We start from the raw sequence: 18179 nt of genomic DNA, 5'->3' as shown, positions 1-18179 counted from the left end.
TATGGTGTTGTATGTGTTCTTAAACAATTTTGTTTAACTCAGTATGATAATTTTTTACTATTCTGAATTAATATGCCTAGGACTGTTTATAGCAATAAATTAAAATGTTGATTATCATGATCATGATCATGAAAGAAAACCTATGGCTTTCCAGATGTTTTTGAGCTACAATTCTTATAGATTCAAGGTAAGGACTACTGATAGTTCAGCAGCATCTTGTAGCCTAAATTCTTCCATCGCTGCACTAGATGAATTGCCCGTTGTCCAAGTCAGTTATATATCCTGTTGGTAGGATTGTTCATACATGTTTCTCCAAAAAGTTCAATTGTAGAAATGAAACTCTAAAGTTAAACTTTGTAAATTAAATTTGTTCTTAATTATATTTTTAGAATCACATGAAAAGCCATAACAAATATTAGCTTCACTTTGAGTAACAAAACTGTTTTGTTTAGAATAGAATAGAATAAAATAGAATAGAATAGAATAGAATAGAATAGAATAGAATAGAATAGAATAGAATAGAATAGAATAGAATAGAATAGAATAGAATTTTTTAGTGGCCAAGTGTGATTGGACACACAAGGAATTTGTCTTGGTGCATATGCTCTCAGTGTACATAAAAGAAAAGGTACCTTCATCGGGGTACAATATTTACAACACAAATAATGGTCATAGGGTACAAAATTAATACTTAATGATCCAAATGATAACAGGAGTGAAATGGGATAGAAGAGACTTTTCTAAGTATATTCTTACATTGAATATTATAAATTTTGAAAATGCACAGCTCTTACCATATTCAGATGTTACCAAGGTTTTAGAATTACTTTTCTTCCCTCTCCAGTATCCTTCACTATGGCTTGGATGCAGACAGTTGCTCTGTGCATATGAGATGTGTTTAGATACGCTTTCCCAATATCCAGACTATAACATCTTGTTGATATTTTAAAAAAGTAAGAATGTCTATCTTACTTTTGAATCAAAATGCCAGTGAAGCTTTATAAAAATGTAACACCGTATAACAAGAGGGAGATTGTATTACCTGAAAGCATACAAATACAAAACTAGTCACCTTTACCTATTCCAAAATTAGAATACCATTGAGAATGCTCTTTTTTACTATATTTCTCTAGGGTGAAAATTATGTGAATGACAATCTTTAGATAGCTTGGTTCCAAAATGTTATGAATACTATTTACCTGTCCAGACGAGCCATTATTTATCTTTTGTGGGAAAACAGAAATGTATTGCCTCTCATTAGGTCCAATAAACACGGGATATTTAAATAGACTTCTAATCCCTAACCTTTCAAGTTCACATAGCCAAAACACTACTTTCTCTCTTTTTGCTATATATTGCTCTACATATCTAATTAAAATTAAAATTAAATTAAAATTAAAATTAAAAAGGGCCTCTGGTGGCGCAACAGGCTAATGCAGCCTGTTATTAACAGCAACTGCTTGCAATATTGCAGGTTCAAGTCCCACCAGGCCCAAGGTTGATTCAGCCTTCCATCCTTTATAAGGTAAGTAAAATGAGGACCCAGATTGTTGGGGGGCAATAAGTTGACTTTGTATATAGTATACAAATGGATGACTATTGCTTGACATAGTGTAAGCCGCCCTGAGTCTTCGGAGAAGGGCGGGATATAAATGCAAAAAAAAAAAAAATTAAAGTTCTAATATTGAAGAATATTATAATAATACATGGAATGCTGCCAATATAAGACAGTTTTACACATAATTATCTTTTTTTAATAAAGTATGACATAGAAATAGTTTTACTTTAATTTCCTCTGCCGTTATCTATTTACAGTATTTTCTTCATATTCAGCAAGAAAGTGTGTAACAGTCACAAGATGATGATCCTGATCTCTTTCCTTCCGTTTAGCAGTTTTCAGTCTGTTAGCTAACTTTAGAGTGGATTATAGTTATACAGATCTAGCTGCTTACCAATTATGTGCTTGAGGATAAAAAAAAAAAAACCTGGAAAAAAATGGGTTCACCCTGTTTTTTAAACTGGCATTTATGTGAATGGCCTCTGAGCAATCCATGACCCCAAAAAGCCTTTACAAGAAAGATCAGACTACTGTTTATAGATAGGGACAGGTTAGGGATTCTAAGGTATAAATGGATATGTTAACATAACTTGAAACTCAGAAGATCCTATATACCCCCTTCCCAGTTTCCAGGTTGTAAAAGGAATTAAAAAGTTACATGGAGATCTAAACTGATTTTGCAGTTTAGCTCATCCCCCAAATCACAAAATATCCAACTGAAAATATTTGCCCCTACCCTACTCTAGTAGCATGTCACCAGTAATTTCCCTTACAATCTGTTGGTCACAAAAAGAAAAACAATCCCTCAAAAAAACCCCACACTTGGTTAAAAATGATTGCGTCTACCCATTTAACAGGATCATCAACATTATTTGAAATCAATTTTTATTTCTATATTGGGTAGAAAGGGTTAAAATGCTCAAATTTTCTAGCAAAATATTCATGTGCCAGATATTCAGTTAATATCCCTGAACATTAGGTATATGCTTAAATACAAGTTGTTCTAAATAATAAACTGAACATTTATTCCATAAAAAAAGATTAGTAATAAAAGATCATAGAAGTATCTGGATTTTTTGTTGCTGAAAATAATCATTTGGCAGTTGTACCTAAGCAAATGGCCTAGATTTTCTCACACCTTTTGATAGGCAAAGGTTTTGTAAAATGAACAATAGCTGGGTAATTTTTCATAGAAAAATTGCACATGGGCAAATTCTAGAAATGTTTCTTGTCAACTCCTGTTAGAAGTGTTTGTGGTGTCTCCTGAAAAATCTCTTTGTGGTGCCATATTTATCCTAGGAAATTGGAATAGCCAGCTTCTTAAATCATTTGGATCTACACTGTTGAAAGCTGTAGAATTATACAAAAGAACTGCAAAATGAAAGAAATAAACTGCTTTTTAGTGATTGTAAGAAAACTCATTAGACCACCTAATGAGAAGGAAGGAATCACTGGAGAAGAGCCTAATGCTGGGAAAGATTGAGGGCAAAAGTAGAAGGGGACGACAGAGAATGAGGTGGCTGGATGGAGTCACTGAAGCAGTAGGCATGAGCTTAAATGGACTCCAGAGAATGGTAAAGGACAGGAAGGCCTGGAGGAACGTTGTCTATGGGGTCATGATGGGTTGGACAAACTTCGCAACTAACAACAACAAAGAAAACTATTTAATTCAAATATTTTTGCTCATGCGAATCAATACATCTGATAATCCTTGAGCCATTCAGTTTGCAGGATTGAAGCAATATACGAACTATAAGTAAATCATATTCAAGATTTTTTGTAAAAATATACAACCATTTGTTTAGACCTTTTTTCTTTAACTCTGCAGTTTTTGAAGAAATTAGGATCCAAGGATCATGCAAATTTAGTAAAGATAGTAACCATGGCTTAGATGCATGGGCCTTCTGGATCAGACCTGGACATGTTATGGCCCACAGGCCACATCTAGCCTGTAGGTGGTCTCAATCTGGCCCATGGGATGGAGCATGTGTGGTGGCACAAGGGGCAGGGCAATGGTGGAGGGCAAGACTGCAGTGCAGCATCAGCAATGTGAGTAGGGTGGCAGCAGCCCTCCACAACAGTCCATTTCAGATATCGCCCCTTGGAAAAATTGCCCAGCCATTCTGAACACATTTTTTCATCTCTAGTTGTAAATGTTGCATTATACTGCTGTGTAATGTGGAAGTCTTTAGCATCTGCTCAAATGGCAGCTGTAGCTAGGAAGATCTTTGCTCAATTTACTTCTGTCAGTTGCACTCATTCCTGAACTTTTCTCATGCTCATTCATGCCTTAGTAAGGTACTACTATAATGTGCTCTATGTGGGACTGTCCATGAAGACCAGTTGGAAAATTAAGCTAATCAAGTAGTAGCAATGAAAGCAGTTACTGTATATTCATGCCAGATTATGGCCATATAGCACCCCACCCCTATAGCACTAAAACTGGGAGGGGCTTCAGTGTTGTATGAACTTTATAAAAGCAGCATGAAACAAACCAATAAAATTGTTTGCTAAATTTAGTAGTGAAACCCCTGCATTATTCCACTTTGCAAACCACACTGGTTAGCAGGATTACAGGTATAATTCAAATGTACAACCCCCTGGTTCTTATACCATATGGTATAGTTATTTTGAGAAACCATGCCTTGCTGTTTCTACCTACTCTGTAAGATTTCAATTGGCCTATTCTGCATCCCATCTTTTGAATAATGTAGCCAAGACCCAAGAGGTACATGTATGTCTTTTCTGTCACAGCATTGCTTTGGAAATTTGAATGATCCTTACCGTGTTCTATATAAATAAATCCTGGAAACCTGGCTTTTTCCTCAGTCTTTAAGATGGGCTGTGGGTGTTTTTATTTCTGGGATGATCATCTTGCTTTTTTCATTAGCTTAATCTTGCATTTCTTTGGTTTTAAATTTGTACACCACCAAGAATAATTGAGAAATTGGACAGCTTAGAAATGTGAAATAGTTCAACTTCCAGGTTTTCAGTTATGACTCCCTTTGCTCTTAAAACTACGTAATATGAAATCTTTTTACACATCTATTTTTAACTCGTGGTGATGTGACATATGTGAAGAAATATGCATAATGGCTGGAGCCTTGAGGGCCTTCAGAGATACTAAGCAAAGCGAAGGCTAACAAAATTACTGTCAATACATTTTAAAAGCACAACATTCTTTCTTATTTGTATGCACAAATGCACACATTAAAATGGGTGAAACAGCATGAACAATTACAAAATAACCCCAAATAAAAATCATTTAACAGAAAAAAAATACTGACAATCTTTACCTCAAATGAGGGCAAGATTTCCTTACAATAGTTTCCCTATAAGGAAATGAGAAGTACAACACACTAACAATATATCTACAGAACACTTTTATTTTTTTTATAAAAGAACACAAATTGTTCATTTCTCAAAACAGACCGCATAATTTCAATTATAGAATAAAATTTTGGAGTGGAATTATAACTGGCTCATCAATGGAGGCTTAGACATTGAAAATAAATGCAACAAAAGGTTCACATCAAAAAAAGGGGGAACAGTATTTTTCTATAGACACTATCAATAATCACCATTTACAATCCAACCTGAGCAAAGGCCAGAACTATTTGGTCATTTGGGACCAGATACTTTTCACATATTTTGGTGGAAAATACTCTAACAGATATGCTGAAGATCACATTTCCCTCTTGCCAGACTCATTGATGTTTTATTACATGCTTTTTCTTTTTAATGTTGGATACCACAACTGGATTAGTGTTCTGACTAGTTTGCAAAACTTGGAAGAAAATTTAAGTTCCATTTCAGAAAGTACTTGCTATATCAAAAAATAAAGAAGTGATGCAGTTAATAGGCTAGGAAAGGAGAATGACATATTCAACAAAGCATTTCCAGATAAATGTTCTATGCAGATATATGCCACTGTTTTTATTCACTGAAACTGTTGCATTTTATGTATTACAATTAATGATGAAATTAATAAAAATATCTGGCCAATGGTTTATTTAATACAGTGCAAAAATATTAAGTCTTTTTTTTGTCCTGAAACACAAAGTCCTAGCCACCAATACTAGCTTTTCAGCAACTACATAAAGTCTGATAGCACATTTGGTATTTTACATGCTTTATTAAAATTGTATTTGTATTTACAATATCTGTAGGAACCATCCTTCCACTTTTTGCACTCAAGCACCCACATCCATGCATACCCTCATTTCACAATGATATGAGGTTAGGCTCCTCACCTTTAAAGAGCTCCCTGGGGATGGAAAAAGTACTAATTGAGCTTATGTAAAAAGCGAAGGGAAAATGCATTTGGCCATTATACTCTTTAAAGTTTGCGTGTGTATGTATATAGACGCACACACATTATTTATATATATATCTATAACACTGTGTATTTCTTTATATTCTATATACAGAATGACATCAACTGTTCCAGAAACTGACTGTTCTAGCCAATCTTCAATGCTGCTTTTAGTGACGTGTTATATTTTGGGTTTTCCTCTAAAACAATTCAAGTCTAAGTGAAATAAGGCACAAATATTTTGTTTTGATTCAGGGGAAAGAGAAGCATAGAAGGCAGATTTCAGATGATAATGTCTACAAATAAATTCTCTTCTATCCTTTAGGAGAATTTTATCTGAAACTATAAAATCTGCAGAGCTCTGAAGTAGTTTTCTGTCTGAGTAGTCCCATTTATTATGTTTCAGCCGCCTATGTTAACTATAGATTCCTTAAAAGAACTAGGTTTTCCATTTAGAGCTCAAAAAGTAGAAATTACACATGAAACACGTAAGCCTGTAAATAACGAACTGTTCAAAGGCTTCAACATGCTGCAAGAAATTGCTTTCTTTGCATTTTATATCCCTGGCCCCCATTAATGAAGCCTTTCCAGACAGATAAATTGAAGAAAGAAAGAAAAAGGAATAAAGGAAAATAAATGTTTGGCAGCACAAAGAATGCCTACTAATCAAATCAAATCTTCATCAGGAAAGGATCATATATAAAACAAATCATTTTCTGTAATAGATGAAGTGTACCCAAGTTGTAGGGCATTCTCTGATGGGGAATAAAAGTTCCAAAGGCCCCTAACTTTGGTGATTTACAAAGTTCATTCTTGTTTAGTATGATCCTTGGTATCTTCTTCATCTGTATATTCTGATGGTTCCTCTCCTGGCTTTAGGAGTCTACCTACATAGTCATATTTTTCTGGAAAAGAAATAAAGAATATTATAATATTTATTTAAAAATCAGTTGATATCATACTACTTATTACATTTGTTGTTACAAAGCCATCATAAATGTATAAATTTCATGGCTGTCTTATTATAGTCTATTTTCTTGAAGTAATGAATTTCTTTTTGTACTGCAAAAGTCACTTTTAAAATGAAAATGCACTAGGTTCCAAAGACATTTGACCATCATAGCTTTTGTCACTATAAAGAAAATATTACATGATCTCCTTTAGTAATTCCACACGAGAAGCACTACAGGGATTTAGATGAGCTAGCGGGCTCATATTAACTCAGAGGGTACAGAAGCTTCTAGCTTCTCTTTAAGGAATAAATGAGATTGTACAGACCTCTGAGTTAATTGACTCAGATAAGGATAAGAACATTCTGCTATCTCTGAAAGCTTTTAAAGCACATCTTTGTGATGTAAGGGAATGGAATGGAAAATATAGGACATGTCCCACTTCTCTAGTATCATTCTCGAAAGATTACTTTTGAGTCCCACTGTAGAACCTGTCATGAAAATGATGGGGAAAGCTCCTACCAGTAAAAAAATGACAACAAAAAAACCCTGTCTTACTTGCACCTCCAGAAGTTATGGGGAGATTATATAATCGAACACTTCTACCTCCCATTTCATCTCTTGATGTTGGGTTTTGGTAAAGTTGGTGTGTGTTTGTGTGTGTATGTAGGTGTGTGTACACACACATATATATTCATACATACACATACACACATTCTGGAACTATTCTATTGCAAAATTATAGCAAGATGTGTATATGCTATTTGAAAAATATTGAGCTGTATTTCTATGGTTTGTTTTCCATTTGATGGAAAGAAATCTTTCAATTAAAACAATTACCTTTAAACTGCATTTCCCATTCCCTAACACTTTCCATTTGCACAGCATTTAAGTCCGATAAATCATCATAGTCATCTCTGAGTGCATCTTTATCTAGACAGAAAGTTGCTAGTCCCCTCGAGGCATCTCTGCCAGCAAATATTCCATAAGGACCTTCTGAAAACAGAAAAAATACGTTTATAAAACTACATGTATTTAATGATATACTGTTCATTCTTCTCTATACATAATGACTAAAGCTTTCTTTAAAATAATTAAATTTAAACAATCAATCCATCTAAAATATAACGTACTTGAATACTCACTTTCAATTACCTACTTTCTTTTAATTTCAGAAAATATTTTGAAATTGACAATTGCTAAACAAAAATCATTTATGCAATTGCAATCAATTGAGATGTTGTCAGCTATACATTTCTATTTCAGACTTCTAAATATAAAATTATTCTATTTTACCTGGATCTAATACCATGAAAGGAGTCTTATTTCCAACAAACATAATCTTTCCTCTACAAAACTATCAATATAACAGAGTATCCATATGAACAAAGTAAGAGTTATTACACTGATTATATAAAGCAGTATCCTATACAGATTTTGCACCAAAACTATACTAAAAGAGGTTGAAAAGTATGTGAAGGCATTGAACATTTTCATTTAGGTACAAAATTCAAAAGAGGGGTCATGTTCCTTGAGAAGTTGGAGTGTTTCACTGTTTTTAAAGAAACTAATGGAACTTAGCAGTCCAAATAATATTTATCAAATTATCTTTGGAAATAGCTTATCTGTAATTTGAAGGTTATATAATATGGAATCTGTAACTGCCTATTAAAAACAATACAAAGAATTTCACATTAGAAACAAGCTATGTTTGTATTATACAAACTGTGTTTACAGATAGTCTTCAATTTATAATCCTTCATTTCATGACCATTCAGTTACAACAGCACTGACAAAAGTGACTTATGACCGTTTTTCACATTTACAACTGTTCCAGCATATCTCTGGCCACATGATCAAAATTTGGATACTTGGCAACTGGCTCATATTTATAACAGTTGCAGTGTCATGCTGTCACGGGATCATCTTTTGTGACCTTCTGACAAGCAAAGTCAGTGGAGAAGCCAGATTCACGTAATAACTGTTTTACTTGCTTAACTGTTAGTGATTCACTTAACATTGGTAGCAATAAAAGTCATAAAATAAGGTACAACTCACTTAAGGGATTGCCTCATTTAGCAATGGAAATTTTGGGCTCAAATGTGGTTGTAAGTCAAGGACTACCTGTATTATGTACTTATATTAAACAGACTACATAGAATTATTAATGTATCATTGGATTTTAGTATTTCAGTATGGAACGCACTAGGATACTAGGCTGACTAAATAATATATGCATATATAAATGTGTATTTATTTGCAGCTTCAAGACAGTGATCACTCTTTGGACTAGTCTCTGCCGTTTTCTTGGCCACTTTTTGGAAGTGGTTTGCCATTGCCTTCACAACTAAAATGGCTCCACAATTTCTAACCTAGTTCCTTAATCACCAAACCAAATTGGGTCATTGTATGTTTGGGTGTATACACAGATGCACATAATTTATTTGTGCTAAAATGTGAAATGCAAAAATGTATAACTGTTTTCCAAAATCACTTATTTCTAATATTGTACAAAGTTTGTTTTATAGTGAAGAGGTGTTTCTGCAAATTTAATGGTAATTGTGTGCTAAACAATTATAGAACAAATGATGTTAGGATTTATCTAACAATAAGGGAGCTAACATTTAACTCTTTGTCTTAAAAAAAGCATAACTTTGGACAAATATAAAATTAAGATACAGACCCCAGGTGTAAGATGCTCAACGTTGCACATACAGTTCATAAAACTTTTCAGTGGATGCTCTCAGTTGGTAAGGCAAATAAGAAATCTCTTGAAATCCCAATGATTTTACACAAGCATAAAGTCTGAGATAATCTTATTATCGAGCAATTGCTTCGGGAATTATAAATTCACTCATGTACAGAAAGTAGAACCATATCCAACCTGTAAATATATATTTGCAACACATAACCAAGTTTTGAAAAATGAATCTCTGAAAAATTTGCCCATATTAAATGCTAGGACTTCAGAGAAATGCATAACTTGCGGTATAATTAAAAAAAAAAATCTTGCATCATAGATTAGAAAAAAATACCTTAGAAGTTCAGTATTCATAAAATAAATCTTTCCTCAGGATGAAATCTACATTTTGCACTCTCCTCAACATTTGAGACCTCATCTTAAACAAACTCACAAAAATTAAAAGGAACATGAGAAACTTCCCAAGTGATTAGTTTATTGTAAAAAAATGAATTCTAAGGTATATTAAATGATAATCAGAAAAAAATATAAATTTCTTAAAATAGCTCTTTTAGCTCAGTCGATGTGAAGGATTCTCTTTCCTACTATTATCAATGAAACTGAGAAACTATCTTTGGTTGAACCATATGTCTCTTTGCAATGAATTTAATAGTCTCCAATTATGTTATTTTCAGTGATAGATGATTTATTATTCTGATGTAAAGCTGTAGAAGATAAAAATCTGATTATAATAACTCATAAGAATTTATAGTTTAACAAGTTTTGGAATGTATTGACAAAACATAAGAATATAAACCATTTTTCAATAAAAGTAACAGAATATATTGGCCCAATAAATTTAGCCTGTTTATAAAAGCTAAAATCCCATAGGTTTTAGTATTGAAATGAAATCTGCATATGTGCCATTGCAGAAACAAACATAACTCCTGGCTTTGAAATTGTCATGGCAAAGTTCACAAGATTTTGAAGGGAATGCTATCCATGTTGTATTTTAGAACATTAAGTAAAACAAATTTAGATTTAAGAAAGACAGGCACCATGGTAATAATAGACTCTTCAAAAAACTAACTTTGAAAAATTCATTCCCCTTACCATTCCACTTATGAAAGAAACAGGCAACTTATAACAAAGATAGTCAATTTTCTTCAGCTGATTCTGAATTTTCATTTTAAAAAATTGGCTTCTGAGGGAATTTATAGAGTATGGCCAGCAAAGCAATACAATAATGGAATTTTCAGAGTTCCATTTCATGACACTTCAAGGAACAAGATCAATGCATTAACACACAGAGACGCTTGATATAGTTATTCTGATCCTTATTACAGTTGAAAAAAATGAAAAATCAGTATAATCCAGAAATTTTCTGAAGACCATAAAATGAATGGAGTTATATGTGCAGCTCATAGGCCTTGTACGTCTGTTCTGAAGTATGCTCTTTTTTTCACAACCATTAGTTCATTCTTTTGGCACAAGTTAAAGAGATTTTAAAGGTGCATCTTCAATCTTTTCTCAAAAATTTTAGTCTTTAGACCTGTCTCCCATATCAGACTGAAACTTAATTATTTAGTATGTATCATAATCACTATGTTCTAATTTTTCTACTGTTCAGAGAGGATTTGGAAAAAAACATGCATGCTTGCCAGTAATACATGGTTGATCTTTAAGAAAGTTAGAATTAGTATGTAAATTTTTGGCAAATCTTAATGTGACACCAGAAAAAAATTCCTTTTAAAAAAATTTCAGCACATATTACAAAAAGCAGGGAAAAAAATATGTCTATTAAAATGCTGAGGCAGAGAAACATACAAAATTTCTACTGTTATAAATAATTTAATCTGAAGGTATCAAAACCAAACAACAATTTCAAACATTCTTACAATAAAGCATTGCATACTTTGTGAATATATTGAAAGGAAGATTGTTAATTATCACATTGTCGGACATTAAGCACTTTCTACAAATATAATACAGTAGTTGCTTTTTATATGGCCAGATCTGTACTTAAAAGACAAATATTAAACTAATGTATACCAGGACTCACAAATAGCTTTATCATATCTACGGGATTCCCTGTACTACATTTTTAGAATTTTAATTTAACAAAATTAAATGGAACCTGATATGCTGTAAAACACAAATCTCAAGTATCTCTCTTAATAGGCATTCTTTTTAAATTAAAAAATAAAAAATAGGTGTTGCTATCTGGTGCTTTGGGGAATGGGGGAGACACAATCTCAGATAAAAAGACAAAACAAAGTAAAATTTTGAAATGAAAAGTAAAAGCAGTTGTTTACCATCATGCCTTTTTAGAAAAAGAGATTTTGTGATTGTCAACTAAACCCATGGCATGTACTCTCAAAATTACAAATATGCCTATTTATCTCAGTGTTGCATGCTCTACACTATACTAGACTGGGGTAGGTATTTCCAGTGATTCATCAAAACATCTGCTGATTGACATATGTAAGAATAATTAAGCTAAAAGGAGAACAAACAAAATCTTCATGCATCAAATGCAATTTAGCTATAATCCCAAATAATCTACAGGAAAAACTGATATGTAAATAGGAAACACTTTCTTGATGAATCTCTCGTATATGGTTTACAAATGTAACACTATATATGCTTACTTTTTTTGCACATATTTCTCAGTCAGGTCTCTTATTTTTCTTCTCATCATATACCTAATTACGCCATTATAAATTTCTATTACTGAAGAAAATATATGAATAAAACTAACATGAAATTTTAAGCACCAAATTAGTCCTCCTTTTCCCTTTTCACCTATATTTATATCTCAGCAGATTGTTTACAAGCCAATTCCACTTCAGAAGCAGATTCTGATGTATCAAAAGATTTAAGAAACCCATCTAGTGAACCTGATACCTATTCAGAAATTTTAATTGTTCCCATTTGATAACTTTTCTTGTCCTATCTATGCTACTAAATTTCTCCTGTCTGTCTCCTTCAATTAGCTCAAGCAGTGCATTTATAGCAAAACGTTTTTTGGAATCAATGTGCCTCAAATCCATTAACTTATAAGAAAGTATATAAAAACCAAGACCCATTACACCATGTAATGGTATTTCAAGGATCTACACATCAGTAACTTTCATAAAGTTGTGATCACGATTGTGATTTCTGATGCACCCTGCTAGCTTCCTACAAGCAAAATCAAGGGGAAGCCGGCAGGAAATCAGAAGTGACTCCTGCTCCCGCTGCTTTTTTGCCAGCCCTTAATAATTTGATTTTTCTGTTTAGGAATGATCCAATGGGATCATGGGTTGTCTAGTTTTGCTAGTTCAGGAAGAATTCCAGTCCAGCCACACCTAAGCATTTTTCAGTCCCTAGTAATTCAGTAGGAGGTCAAGGTATGCATGTGAATACAGTGGTACCTCGGTACTTGTTAATTGGTTCCAGGATGTGCAACAAATACCAAACAGATCACGTGACTTATCACGTGACCCTTTGTTCCATTGGGAAGGGCTTCCGGTCTGCCTCTTTTCTTTTTGCATCAATCTTCCCAGCATGGCTAATTTCCTGTCTGTTCTCTGTGGCTGTCCCCCTTTTCCTATCACAGCATGTTGAGTACCAAACAAACAAGTACTGGTATATTTTTGCATCAAAATGCAAAATTCAACGAGTTTTGAACCAGTCAAGTACCAAAGTACCGCTATATAACTGAATTCAATAGAACTGGAAACTGTACCCATTTAGACATTCCATATCCAATATGGGATGAATGACATCGTGCTTGCCAATGTTATTTTGCTCTTAGATTTAGTAGTTTAGAATTTACATTTCTAGCATTTATTTCAATTTCGGATCAAAAAGCTTATTATTAAATGCCTGCCATGTCCAAAGAAGGATCACACATGTATTTATTTTGTATTATATTTTGACATGGTAGAGTTTTGTTTGAAGCCCCCAAAATACATTACAAATACATTTAATTTCCCATCAATGATAGATGATAACCTTGAATAGGCATAGGTAATTCTCATTTAACAACCAAATTTGGGACCTGCAATGTAGTCATTAAATGAACTGTGTTTAGAATTTTATTTCAGCTTTCCTTTGCTTTACAGTGTCAGACAGGATCCCAAACAGCAGGGTTAACCCAAGTAACGGGAAAGGCTTCTGGAACTGTCACAAGGAAGCCAGGTAAAGGGGCAAATTTTACAGCCCTTTTCCCCACACCCTGGTCCTTTAAAATCCTCACCTCAGCAGTGAGATTATTAACAAGAGAATGTTTGTATTTACATTCATTAGAGAGGAAGGAATTTAAAGCGTAACCAAACACACAATGGGAACAGACATTGAAACAGATGCACCAACAATAGCAGTTTGCCTAGCATTAATTTAGGAGGCAAAACGAAGCTTTTAATCTGAAACTGATTATGGTCTAGTCAGTTACATGCTGCAACTGTCAGTCCCAGGTTCTAATCTACTAATTAAGATCACAGAGCTGAATTTATTAATTTGTGTTGGCATTTTTTAGGGATACAATACACTGCCAAAAAAAGTAGCTGAAGAGATACCTTGTTTAAGTCGTCTGGTCTGTGAGAAGGAGAAAAAAAGCAACACAAGACAATGCATACATACTACCTAATGGTAATACTGAACATATTACAGAGAGGGACAATGCAAAGATCATAAATGCAAGCATTTGTTGCAGTTACTTTTTCACCAATGTCACAATTGCAAATGATTGTTGTCAGAGGCAGTCACTAAATAAAGATATTGTGTGTATGGTACATTCTAAAGTGCCTTCTATAGTATATTCTGAATCACAACAGGTATGTTATTCTTGAGGAGGGAGGAATTATTAAGTCTTTTCTTAATGAGCCATTGATAATTACCACATATTGCTTCTGGCCAAATCTGATTTCTGGAGCTATTCAACTGTTCACTAAAACTATGCCTACCTGGCTTTTTCAGGTGGTTGGAACAGTGAAGTTGGATTTGGGTGGAGATAAATAACGCTTTGAATCAAGAAAGTATAGCCAATCTTGAAAGAGGCAGTAGTGTAACTCCTTAAAAAAACTTTTTAAAACCTAATCCATCTGCTAAATACTGGCACCTAATGGAACCCAGATGATCCTTCTATTTTACAGCACCCACCCCCAAATTTAGCAGGCTTTAAGAACTCCTAAAGCCTGGTTCTTCCCTCAGGTGTTAGACTAGGGACTTATATAACTTTGTTGGAATTATAGGAGGCATTTGGCTCCCAGCACAATATATTTTACATTTTGTTTTATCTTTATTATTTTCCTGTACTGAAGTTTTCAAACCTATAGCCATTTATAGTTGCCTAACAAGCTAACATATAAATTTAATAAACCACACTGGACAACTTTATGCAATTTCCTCCTTTGGGAGAAGGTTTTAAAAGTGGTAGTGAGAATTCGGCATCAGAAGATCCTACAGGAAATATAGTATGTAGGCCCCTTTCTATTCAAAGTTCAACCCAACCATGAGACAGGAACAACATTGGCTGTCTTGGTTGATAACCTCTACTAGGACTTGAATGGGGAGAGTGCACTCCTGAACCTATTGGACATGATATCCTGCTGGACATTCTTATGAGGAATGAGCACTATTTATGTTGTTTCTCCTACCTGAATGGATCGTTCCAAATGTCTGGAAGAAGAATGGGTTAAGTCCTTGGCTCCTTCACTGAGAGATGTCACAGGACTTAGTGTTCTCTCCCACGCTTTTCACTAATTACACACAATTGCAGGTAGCATGACATACCATCAATATATTGATGATTACTACAAATTGCAACTCCAACTGAGCCAGATAATGTTGCAGAAGTTCTAACTCGGTGTTTCGAAGCTGTAAGAATTTAGATGGCCAAAACAAGATCAGACGTCTTCATGCAGGATAGAATTATCTCTGTGTAATAAAGCTATTTTAATCTCAATAATTATTCTGGCTCTAAGGATTGCTGTATTCCCTCTAAAAGAGCAGGACTGCATCTTGGGAGTCATCCTGGAATTGTGGGTATTGCTTAAACAATAATTGGAAGCTGTTGCCAGAAAGGCATTTTCCCAGTTTGGCTGATGTGCCAGATGAGTGGAGTTTTTTCTAATAGGGATCCCTTGAAACAGTGATTCATATCCTCATCACTTCCAGGCTAGTATATTGCCTTTTTCATGGCACTGCCATGAGCAGCAATTAGTTCAGAACATAACATTCAGTAGTAGGACACCTATGCTGAGATCACTATACTGATTGCCAGTAGGCTTTCAATTCTAATTCAAAGTGCTGGTTTTAACTTTTAAAGCCTTATATAACTTGTCATCTATGTATTTGCAGGATCCTCTCTCCCAGCCAGAATCTTTGCCATTATTTATATTCCTGAAGAATTAGAAATCATTTTATTTCAAAAGGACTTTTAAGAAAGACAATAGGCAAATCATTTTGAATTCTCTCTAAATACATGGAAGACTTAAAGACTCTAAACATCACATGGGAAGATGCTGAAGTACTTGCCCAAGACCAAAAATGCAGGAAATCCCTTGCTGCCCAATATGCTACCTAGCATGGGTGGGTCTAATGATAATAAAAATGTAATGTTTATATTTTTGAGTGTCTTTAAGTATAAGGATTGGTATAGAAATTTTAGTCATTTAGAGTAAGTTATTTACAGTTTAAAAGTATTGTTATATACTCAATAGTTACAATACTGATAAACCAACCTGTACTGTGTAGTTTGTGTTGTGTAAACATTCACCTTGATACATTAATTTGCTTCAATTATGTCCTCCTAAATTAACCCAAATATCTAGATTAGCAAGATTTAATGGTCCAAATATGTTAGCTACTTGAATCCTGAAGTACAAGTTATACATAAGCTACATGAAATATATTTAAAATAATGCTGATAGGTTAAACTGATGTCTCAACTACTTTGCTGGTTTTCAAACTGTATTTACAATATAAGCAAATAGCTATTAGAGGCCACCAATTTTTAAACAGCATTCAGAATTTTTTTTCACAAAAGTTTTTTTTAAATATAGCAGCCACAACTCACTTTTCATTATTCAACAATATAGGAATTTCAATGGTGTCTCTATGCATGCTATATAAAATATGATAGTTTTTAAAATTACGTAAGTTCTTTATGATCCTAAGTATTTAAAAATAGCAGTAGAATTAGTTGAACCTACTTATTTTACTTACAACTACAAGTTACCTAAATTAGAAATGGCTTGACTTATGCCATGTTTTCTTTTAATATACACATGCTTCTCTACAGATGTCTGTGATTTTTATTGCAATTCTGTACTATTCATTCACAATAAAATAGATTTAAACTTATCAAATTCATTGAAACCTACACAAGAGACTAATTTTCATATTTCTTACGAATTGTAATGCAAAATATCCCTACAATTCCACACTATCTTAAAAATACATTCAGTTCATTTTAATTGAAAACTAGGGAGTTTTTTCAAGGTAACTATGGGTAGCTATTACTAAAAAAAGCTACGATAAGATCAAAACTGCCTACTCATATTCAACACAATGTAATAAGCTGGACTATGGCCCATATTCAATTCCAACTGTTGAAATATCTTCAATTAAGATGACAAGGCAGCCTTAAAGAAATGACAACACAACCCAGAACTTTGACCAGATGTAGACTTCTGTCTGAAAGAACATCTGTTTCCATCTACCCACACCGAAGGCTTAAAAGAATGTCGGTACCTCTTTTATCCAATAAAATAAAGATGCTTCTTTTATCTAATAAATATCTGCTATTATTGAACTCACACAAGACATAAGCCTGAAATTAGTAATGAATTAAGTGAACCCAAACAATGTAGTAAAACCTGGTTCGGTTAACCACAGATTGGCTTAATGTGGGAACTAGCTGAAAAGACCGTCCAATCTTCTCTCCCCCCAAAGGCCTTTCTAACCACAGCGATACTCAAGACCCCTTATGCCCCCAGACTGCGTTGAGTCAGGAAGAAAAGCGAAAACCCTCTTTTCTCCCCTCACCGGGCCCGTAGAACTTGCTGCCTTTGGTTACATCGAAGACTTTGCCGTTGACGGCCAGAAGGATGCGCGGCAACCGCGCGCCGTCGTACTCGCGCAGCTGCTCCAGAGTGAAGTCCCGCCGCTTCATGCGGGGCAAGGAGTGGGCCTGACTTTGTTGCGCCGCGCCCCCAGCTCCGATCCTTTTGCCCCAGCGCTTGTAGACCTGATAGGCCAAAAGCGTCACGATCACCAGCGTCAAGATAAATAGCATGTCGAACCAGCTTCCCCACAGCCAGCTTCCAGACGAGGCAGCCGCCGTCTCCGGCGGCGTGCCGCCGCTGTCGCCGTCGCCTTGTTCCGTCCTTAGCTTCCCAATCTCATCGTCCGCCATCACTGCCCAGCCAGCGCCTGCCTGAAAGGAACCGCTCCGCCCCAGTCGGGGAGGAGGGGGAAAGGCAGAGGCGGGGCACCCGCTGTGTTTTTTCATTCCTTGCTCCGATTGGTTGCGGTTGAGGACACGTCATGCATATTAGCTCGCGCCCAGCAGAAACGAATAGAAAACAGGTGCACGCGGCTACCCAACGGTTGAATTCCACCTTACGGAAAGCTTCGTTGGAGAGGGCGGGAGAAATCACTAAGGAGAGAAACGCGCCTGCGTCCGTC

The 18179-nt window shown here is 34.7% G+C and overlaps 1 protein-coding gene across 1 annotated transcript; it reads right to left on the bottom strand.

Moving 5' to 3' along the window:
- Positions 1-4924: 4924 nt before the first annotated feature.
- Positions 4925-17967, bottom strand: PGRMC2 (progesterone receptor membrane component 2). Its single transcript, XM_058192366.1, has 3 exons — positions 17538-17967; positions 7664-7819; positions 4925-6778 (listed from the first exon to the last, which is right to left on the bottom strand). The coding sequence occupies exons 1-3, from the start codon at positions 17905-17907 to the stop codon at positions 6681-6683; spliced, it is 624 nt and encodes a 207-aa protein (XP_058048349.1). The 5' UTR covers positions 17908-17967; the 3' UTR covers positions 4925-6680.
- Between the last annotated feature and the right edge of the window lie 212 nt (positions 17968-18179).

The sequence above is a fragment of the Ahaetulla prasina genome, chromosome 8, assembly GCF_028640845.1.
Source record: "Ahaetulla prasina isolate Xishuangbanna chromosome 8, ASM2864084v1, whole genome shotgun sequence".
NCBI lineage: Eukaryota > Metazoa > Chordata > Lepidosauria > Squamata > Colubridae > Ahaetulla > Ahaetulla prasina.
This window is presented reverse-complemented; position numbering and strand designations above follow the sequence as displayed.